Consider the following 10,281-nt stretch of genomic DNA (forward strand, 5'->3'; position numbering starts at 1 on the left):
AGACTAGACTATAGACTAGACTATAGACTAGACTATAGACTAGGACTATAGACTAGACTATAGACTAGACTATAGACTAGACTATAGACTAGACTAGTAGACATGGACTATAGACTAGACTATTAAGACTAGACTATAGACTAGACTATAGACTAGACTATAGAATAGACGATAGACTATAGACTAGGACTATAGACTAGACTATAGACTGGACTATAGACTAGACTATAGACTAGACTATAAACTAGACTATAGACTAGACTATAAACTAGACTATAGACTAGACTATAGACTATACTATAGACTAGACTATAGACTATACTATAGACTAGACTATAGACTAGACTATAGACTAGACTATAGACTAGACTATAGACTAGACTATAGACTAGACTATAGACTAGACTATAGACTAGACTATAGACTGACTATAGATAGACTATAGACTAGACTAGACTATAGACTAGAACTATAGACTAGACTATAGACTAGACTATAGACTAGACTATAGACTAGACTATAGACTAGACTATAGACTAGACTATAGACTAGACTATAGACTAGACTATAGACTAGACTATAGACAGACTAAGACTAGATATAGACTAGACTATAGACTAGACTATAGACTAGACTATAGACTAGACTATAGACTAGACTATAGACTAGACTATAGACTAAACTATAGACTAGACTAGACTATAGACTAGACTATAGACTAGACTATAGACTAGACTATAGACTAGACTAGACTATAGACTAGACTAGACTATAGACTAGACTAGACTATAGACTAGACTATAGACTAGACTAGGCTATAGACTATACTATAGACTGGACTATAGATTGGCCTATAGACTATATATTTTTAATTCAGAAAATTATATTAGAAGAAAATATAGGATTCGGAGAAGCTTAATATATAAATATTACTTATTTAATATTTTTTTCTTTAATTTTAAAAAATTCCGAATTTCATTCTTAAGTTGTTTGTCACTAATTTTATATGTTAACTGAAATAAATCTTATACTATATATTCCTAGCAAAAACTCGGTGACTTGTACTTACAATGAATATATGTTTTTGAGAAAATCTACAACAAAATGGTTTCTTACTTTTTTTCCAAAAATTTATTAAACATTTAAATAATATTGATTAAAAACTTTTGCTGGTATTTTTAAACTAAAACCAAACTTGTTTTTTCAGCAGTTTTTCAAACTAAAAGCAACACAACCGAAACTCATTGCTTGGGTCGGGTTAACAATTAGTAAGAATTTCATTTAAGTCGTTTCTTTTTCTCAAAACTTAATTTTTTCAACAAAATATTATTAAATTTCAACTAGAAGAGTAAAATATTCTATAAAAGCTATAAAATACTAAAAAAATATCTATTTACAGCATGTTAAATGTGTTTAAGTGCATAAGTTTATATGTAAGTATATCTTTACATCTATGTATATAAGTATACATTACATTAGTTAGTTACATATTCATGTATGGAAATTTATAACAGAAGAAAAAAATGATACAAAGATACAAGATATACAACTGTGCAAGTAACTAGAAATGCCAAACAGACATTTGCATACATAAATATGTACGTGTAAATATACAATTTAGTTGGAAATGAAAATTTCCTTAAAATAATTTCTGTTATTTTATTTCAAATGTTTTATAGTTAAATGTAGATAAATGTAATATTAGACAAGCAATAGCAAACGAACTACAGCTGATATTTATTTTCATTAAAAGTGAACTCAACTAAATGTTATGTACATATAAATATGTATGTATGTATCTATGAACGAATGATTACATCTGTATATATTTATACATGCAGTAGGTTATGGCACATTTATATATTTTTGTGTATATTTATACATTTTACATTTTTTCCTATAATTGAAAAGGTCTTATGAAAGACCAGTATTACAATTTACAGTGAAGATCAAATGTTAATAAATGGTAAACTATTTCTTCCAGCTTGAGCAGTCTGGATAATCAGCTTGGCTGTTATTATTTGTGTTTTTGCACAGTTGTTTGAAAACTTTTTCTCTTTACTGTCGAAAGTTCATATATTCCATTACTCATACGCCTTAGTAAACCAAGGAAAACCAGAAAAAAAATTATATTTATGTATTAAAAAATTGTATACAATTTATTAACATTTCGTTTAAAAAAACATGTCGGTTTTCAATTAAGAGTATTTTAAATTTGTTTTCCTGCAAAAAACACAGAAATATGCATAAATATTTTTTCATAAAAAACTATTAACGTAATACTAAAAGCTGTAAAAAGCTTTAATTACTATTCTACATGAAAAATTTGAAATTGTTGTTGGCAACAAAATAAAAATTAATAATCATAAAAACTAAAATAAAAATATAATTTAAATTTGTAAAAACTTTTTACCAGCAACAATGTACAATGTACATGTTGGCAACTAATACATGCCAGCATGTTAAACACTTAAAAGGTGCTAATTTTATTTGAGCATTTTGTTGGGGAGAGAGAGAGAGTAAGTAAAATGTATTTATATGCCATGTGGATAATCTACTTGCAACTTTTAGCTGAACTGTAAAAAAAATGTAAAATGCTAATTTTATTAATGTCTGCTTAATGAACACGATTTTCTAGCCAGTTTTCCACTTTTTGTCCTTTTAACTCGACATTTTTGTTAATTTGCATAAATATGTATGTGTATGTGATGCAGGTTGTGTTGGGAGGAGGTCCTTGCCTTGTTTCAGTGTTAGTGTTACAGTTTTGTGTAAAAAAGGAAATATTGACCTGAATTTTGTTGCTATAGGTATATACACACAAATAAAACTTTTTTCTCCATGTTTCGATGTATCCCAATAAGCAAAAACCTTTGAAATGATGTAAATGTGTATTTAAAAACCTATTCAAATTTCATACATAGCCTTTGAGAACAAATTTGAAAATTTTTGTTTTCAAATGGAAAATTATGGCCTTCTCAAACAAAAAGGCAGTTAGAAATCAAACGTATTTTTCAAATGTATTTCAAATTTAAAAAAAGGCTAGATGTAACCTTGAAACTAAAAAAATTTTTAAACGTATTTCAAGTATTCTTTATTATTATTTTCATACATATTTCAAACCCTAATTATAATGCTAACTATTGCAAAATTCATATATTTTTTTACATCACCTGAAAATAAAACATTCATACATTTATTTTAGCATATTTTTGTATAATATCTCCGATTATTTCTCCTTTTTACGCTCCCTTGCTGTAAAAAAAATGTTCTGTTTTTATTTTTCTAAAATAATTTATTTTTTGAAAGAAACTTTTCTAAGTTCAATTAAAACAAAACTTTGAAAATTTTATAAATATCACACATTATATTTTTTAAGCGTTTTTTGAAATTATCATGTTTTTTTCAAAGGCTAAACTTTAAAATTTGAAAACAATTTGGAAAATACATTATTTAGTTAAGAAAATTTTCAAAAATATTCACAGGTTTGAATCGATGTTTATTGGGATGTATGTTGATTTTTTTTTTTTTTTTCATTTGTTTACTTTCTAAAATGGTGTCAACATACACAAACAATATTCAGTAAATAAAATGAATAGAAATTGATAAAAATGTTTGATAAATGTAAAATTTAAAATTTTATTTTGTTTGTGAAATTCTTTTATCAAAAATGGAAATGAATTTTTATTCGAGCAGCTTTTACTTATGGGCAAATATTTTTAGGATATTGTTTTATATCATCCCTTACAGTGTCAATATAAAAAGTATAATTTTTTTTAATTTATTATTAAAGCACTTAAATTTTATTGATTTTTAGAAATTTATAAAATATTAACTTCTGTTGATATTTTAATATTTATAAAACAATTCCAGAAATTTTAATTAAAGTACTTTTTTTTGAACTTACGCAAATCCACTTGAAACTAGAGTACCGATTCCTATCACTTTCTAATCAACTATAATTAGCCATATAAAATCTAAGGTTATATTCATTGAACATCGCAAGTACTAATTTTGGTAAAATCTAAAAGACCCACATTAGGTTTATAACGACTGTAATTTTTAAATATGAATATTGACCAATGTTTTGGTAACAAACGTACTTTTACTTAGACAACAAAATACTTTTCATTGGCTACTACATACCGTCTGCATAAAAACATAAAGTTCAATATCTTTTGTGATTAGTTAGTTAGTTAGTTAATTAGTTAGTTAGTTAGTTAGTTAGTTAGTTAGTTAGTTAGTTAGTTAGTTAGTTAGTTAGTGTTAGTTAGTTAGTTAGTTAGTAGTTAGTTAGTTAGTTAGTTAGTTAGTAGTTAGTTAGTTAGTTAGTTAGTTAGTTAGTTAGTTAGTTAGTTAGTTAGTTAGTTAGTTAGTTAGTTAGTTAGTTAGTTAGTTAGTTAGTTAGTTAGTTAGTTAGTTAGTTAGTTAGTTAGTTAGTTAGTTAGTTAGTTAGTTAGTTCGTTAGTTAGTTAGTTAGTTAGTTAGTTAGTTAGTTAGTTAGTTAGTTAGTTAGTTAGTAGTTAGTTAGTTAGTTAGTTAGTTAGTTAGTTAGTTAGTTAGTTAGTGTTAGTTAGTTAGTTAGTTAGTTAGTTAGTTAGTAGTTAGTTAGTTAGTTAGTAGTTAGTTAGTTAGTTAGTTAGTTAGTTAGTTAGTTAGTTAGTTAGTTATGTGTAGTTAGTTAGTTAGTTAGTTAGTTAGTAGTAGTAGTTAGTTAGTTAGTAGTTAGTAGTAGTTAGTTAGTTAGTTAGTTAGTAGTTAGTTAGTTAGTTAGTTAGTTAGTTAGTTAGTTAGTTAGTTAGTTAGTTAGTTAGTTAGTTAGTTAGTTAGTAGTTAGTTAGTTAGTTAGTTAGTTAGTTAGTTAGTTAGTTAGTTAGTTAGTTAGTTAGTTAGTAGTAGTTAGTTAGTAGTAGTAGTAGTTAGTTAGTTAGTTAGTTCGTTAGTTAGTTAGTTAGTAGTAGTTAGTTAGTAGTTCGTTAGTTAGTTAGTAGTTAGTTAGTTAGTAGTTAGTTAGTTAGTTAGTTAGTTAGTTAGTAGTAGTTAGTTAGTTAGTTAGTTAGTTAGTTAGTTAGTTAGTTAGTTAGTTAGTTAGTTAGTTAGTTAGTAGTAGTTAGTTAGTTCAGCTAGTTAGTTAGTTAGTTAGTAGTTAGTTCGTTAGTTAGTTGTAGTTTTAGTTGTTAGTTAGTAGTTAGTTAGTTAGTTAGTTAGTTAGTTAGTTAGTTAGTTAGTTAGTTTAGTTCTTAGTTAGGTTAGTTAGTTAGTTGTTAGTTTAGTAGTTAGTTCGTTAGTTAGTTAGTTAGTTAGTTAGTAGTTAGTTAGTTAGTTAGTTAGATTAGTTAGTTAGTTAGTTAGTTTAGTTAGTTATGTTAGAGTTAGTTAGTTAGAGTTAGTTAGTTTAGTTAGTTAGGTTAGTTAGTTAGTTAGTTAGTTATGGTAGTAGTTTAGTTAGTTAGGTAGTTAGATTTAGTAGTAGTTAGTTAGTTAGTTAGTTAGTTAGTAGTTAGTTAGTGTAGTTAGTTAGTTAGTTAGTTATTTCGTGTAGTTAGTTAGTTAGGTTAGTTTTAGCTTAGTTAGTTAGTTAGTTAGTTAGTTATAGTTAGTTAGTTAGTTAGTTAGTTAGGAGGACTTATATACATCAAATATGAAGAAATACAGTTAGGCCTCTATCGGGTCAGTTGTGCGCTCCTTTACCAGTGCCTCAGGTGGGAATCGAACGCTCCACCTCTTGCATACCAGATCAGAACACTAACCACTAATCCACCGAAGGCCACTGATTATGTTACATATATAAAAAATTAAGGTACTCTTACTTGGTACTTCCTTTTTGATGTTGTTACTAAGTGTCTGAAAAAATGACAAACATGAGCATAAAGATAAAATATTTTGTTATAATAATTCTGCCCCTATAAATTATTGGAATGAATTTTTTCTCATATAAGTTCCCTTACCTCACACAATTTCTTTATAGTTTTATTATTTTATAATTTTGTTTTGAATTTGTTTTTTTTTTACTTCTTTTTTCTCACGGAATATAAAAAGTTCCCTTTTGCTTTTAGTCTTCCGTTGAACCGGCCCTATAAATTTTATGATTATTTCTTGATTAAGCAGAACAAATTTGGTGTTTTTCTGTATTTTCTTTAATATTAGCTATTTAAAAATGAAATGTACTCTATTGTAGGCATTGATAAAATTTTGAAATTTTGAAATAGTAATATTTATTCTATGGACTAATCTATGGGTTAGTCTATTGACTTGCCTATGAACTATTCTATTGACTGAATTGATTGATAACTTGCTTCATTACGCTATTAATTACTTCAAATCAAATTTAAATCGAATATCATTAATTCAAGAATAATTTTAGGTTTCCACTTAGTCGACTTTGATTAATTATAATTTTCTTAGTTTTTTTCTACGTCAGCATTTACGTCTAGCTTATCTTTTTAACCAAAATGACTTCTAGACGAAAACTTAATGGAATTTTGTGAAATTCTTTTAGAAAAAAAAGACGAGGAGGAGAGTGTGAGTTGCAAGGTGTTTATTTGCTACAAAACACATACAAATATTATGACCATTATTTTAAGATTATTATAAATTTTTATGTTTCCTTTTTATTGTTATTGAAATGGAAATTGAAATTGTTTTTATTGCCGATTGAGTGAATGTATACGCGCAATTATTAATATTGGAGTTGTTGTTAATATTTGGTAGGAAGAGATAATGTTTTTTGATTTTTTTTTTTTGCTTTCTTGCTATTAAGTTAATTTTTCGATTTAATGTGATTTCAATAATCAGTTAATTATGACATTGATTTTTATGACATTTTTAGTTTCTTTATAAAATCACAGCTGAAATGTGAAATGGCAGACAATTGCTAGTTGAACGGTAAAGAAAGCATTAGTGGTGTTCGTTAATTGTAGTTTTAAAAGCGTAGTGTTTGTGTTCTTGTAAGAATTTGCCAACATGAAATTCTCATTGAGTTTATTAATTGTAGTGGCAGTTTTATCTTTTACTAAAGGTATTAAATAGTTGTAATAAAAATTGTAATCATAAATTTTATAAATGGTGGCATGAAGTGTAATAAAAAGTATTAAGTGCTTAATATATGTACACCATAAAACTATGAAACATATTTTATAAACTATTTTGTAAAAAATAAACAAAAATGATATATTTTGTTATAACCCACAGCTGATGATTTCGATTATCGTTATCAATCCAAATGGTATGATGTAAATGATCAGTGCAGTTATAATCGTCAATCACCTATTGAGTTAAGTTCTGAAGAGGTAAGTAAAGGTATTAAATCATTTTGTTGTAACAATTATGAAAAAAATATGTTTGTCTAATTATGCTCCAAATTATTCATATAAGAATTTCTAAAATTTTCTGAAATTTTATCTATGTTAATAGCTGTTATCTTTTATTATTAAACATTTTAACGGAAGTGTGAAATGATTGAAACTGTGATTAATATTGCAGTTGAATATTCATTTGCTATAAATTTTAAAATTCAAATTATTATTTATGAGTTTTGACGGTTAAACTGACATCTTTTATTGCGGACATAGCAAAGGTTTGCTTAATAAAAATATATTAATATACGGATTTTTTAATATTATAAAAATAACTGGATTTGCTGTAGATAAAATTTTATGTAAAAAAAAACTGAAAAATATACATAATAAAATAAAAAAGAAGTTTATTAGTTGCTTTGAAAGGAGAATGTATGATGAAGATTTAAAAAAATACACTTAAGGGGCTGACGAACTAGAACGGATGGTACGGTTGTATGGGATGAAAGGTGAAAAAAATCTCAAGAGAAAAGTATGGCAGACAGACAGACAGACGGACGGACATAGCTTCATCGACTAAGAATTTTTATACTTAAGGTTGTTATACTTGAGGGAGGGTGTAGGATCAATATTTCAGAGCGCTCATTAGGCAATACAAATTAATTTAAATAAAATTTAGAAAACATTTTCGCCAGTTGTGTAGATAAAATATTTTGTAATTAAATCTAATAATCATTTTATGATCCAATAGTACATTTAGTACACATTATTAAATAATTAACCATATAATAAATGACAGGAACTTTATCCACCTTAAAACACCCATTAAACAAACAATTGCTAAAACATAAATGCTTATCAGTAGTGACGAAAAACAAAAACAACAAGTAATTAATCAAACAAATCAAAAACACAAAAAACTACAATCAAATCACTTGAAACTAATCACAAAGTGTCAAGTGGTTCTCATACAAAAATTTCTATCAATAAAAAAAAAACACAACAAAATCACTTATTGATTGACATGCAAATCTGATAACATTTCAAACATATACAGGAATGGAAAAAAATACAATAAAATAAATGTAAACAAAATACTATAACGCCCTTATAAAAACAAAAGTTGAATCTAATATTTATTTAACATAAGTAAATTTAATTTATTTTATACTAAACAAAAGTCTTGTTATTAATGTCACTGTTACCTTTTTATTTTCCTTTAATAATTAATAAGTACATAATTCTAATTTTTCCTTTAGGCTGTTATTACCGGTGATATACCCGCCCTTCGTTTCTACAACTATAATTTGACTTACACCAAACCGGTTGTAGCATCCAACAATGGCCACACTGCCAATTTACAATTGCCCAAGCCCGATGGTTACATAGACAGTCTGTGGCAAATATACGATAGATTTTTACCCACCATCTCGGGTGGCTTGCTGTTGGATGCACGTTTTGTCACAGAGTCTGTACATTTTCATTGGGGCTCCAAGGATACTCATGGCTCAGAGCATGTTATTAACAATCAACGTTACTCCATGGAAATGCACATTTTACATCGTAATACGAAATATCAAACTGTGGAGGAGGCCAAAAAACACACAGATGGTTTAGCTGTATTGGCTGTTTTCTATCATGTTAAGGTTTGTTAAAACACACACACACACGCACAACCGAATGACTTCGATAATTTTATTTGCATTTATTTTGCAGCCAAATCAACTGACTGCCTTTAAGGGTTTGGAACATATTATTGATGCCCTGGTCGCTATCAAAGAATTCAATCATTCAGCACAAATTGCAAACTTCACATTGTCCGAATTGTTGGGTGACATGTCTACTTCGGAGTTTTACACATATCAAGGCTCTTTGACCACACCACCCTGTTCACAGGCCGTACAATGGATTGTTTTTCCACAAGTGATTAATATTTCTCATAACCAAATTAAACGTTTCCGTTCACTGTCCGACAGTCATGGTGAAGTACTTGAAAACAATTATCGTCATCTACAGCCCAAAGGGGCAAGAAAAGTGTTCTATCGTCAAAAACACAGTTTAATTGATGACGTCATTAGTTCACCCAACTTTTGGTCGGTTATGGATAAATTGAAACCACAACCCTGGGAAAGTAGTATAATTATGAAGGCTTTAACCAACAGCAATAACAACAACAACAATTAATCAATCATTTACAAGTGTTATTAATTTATCTTTAGACTGATTTAGTAAAAAGTATCAAAACTGCAGGCAGTCAATTTTGCTGGTCGTTTAAGTGTTAAATGATAAGAAGTTAAAAGAATGAAAACACGTCACTGGATCACGGGTTCTGAAACGGTTATGTTTTAAATTAAGTATTATTTAAGTAAAACGATTATTTAATAAATTGTTGTATTCGATTATGAAACGAAAATCAAACATTTTTAAAAATTCGCTCCATAAACGCTCCATAACGATAATGAATAAGACCTCTAAACTTTTTGTAGTTGTGGGGGTTTTATATGGTTTTCTTTACGATATTTGCTCAATTCAAATAATTTCATAAAATATTATTAGCAGATAAGAAATGTTTGGCATCTGAAATTTCCAAGCAACAAATAAACCAATCCAAACATTTAATAAAGCCTTAATAAAGGGACTTACAACACCTAGATATTTCCTTATAATACATAAAATGTTTTTTATTTTAAACGGATAACTATCAGACATTTTGATTGATGCTAAATTATTTAATTTAGTTCCTTATTTTTTAAAATTTTGTTCATATAAATAATTAGCGTTAAATCGTTATTTTCCTCTATTTAAACATCATATTTTACAATGACATTCAGTGTTGAAAAATAAAACTCAACAAGCACTTGGCTTTAGAATACGATAAATCATAAGAGTATTAGTTGTTGTTATCTGCTTCGTTTTCCCACTGTATTCCAATTTGTTTATAAACAAATTTTGTTTAAAATGAAACATGGAAGGAAGTGCGAAAAAACGC

The 10,281-nt window shown here is 27.4% G+C and overlaps 1 protein-coding gene across 1 annotated transcript; it reads left to right on the top strand.

Annotated features, from left to right (window-relative positions):
* Positions 1-6,845: 6,845 nt before the first annotated feature.
* Positions 6,846-9,735, top strand: LOC119601691 (carbonic anhydrase 2-like). The gene is made up of 4 exons (XM_037952818.1): positions 6,846-7,015; positions 7,189-7,286; positions 8,552-8,938; positions 9,009-9,735. Exons 1-4 carry the CDS (start codon positions 6,961-6,963, stop codon positions 9,474-9,476), a joined length of 1,008 nt encoding a protein of 335 aa, XP_037808746.1. The 5' UTR covers positions 6,846-6,960; the 3' UTR covers positions 9,477-9,735.
* The last annotated feature ends 546 nt before the right edge of the window (positions 9,736-10,281 follow it).

The sequence above is a fragment of the Lucilia sericata genome, unplaced genomic scaffold, assembly GCF_015586225.1.
Source record: "Lucilia sericata isolate MDLA Ls3-8-SP2 unplaced genomic scaffold, ASM1558622v1 Contig000185F_arrow, whole genome shotgun sequence".
Lineage (NCBI taxonomy): Eukaryota > Metazoa > Arthropoda > Insecta > Diptera > Calliphoridae > Lucilia > Lucilia sericata.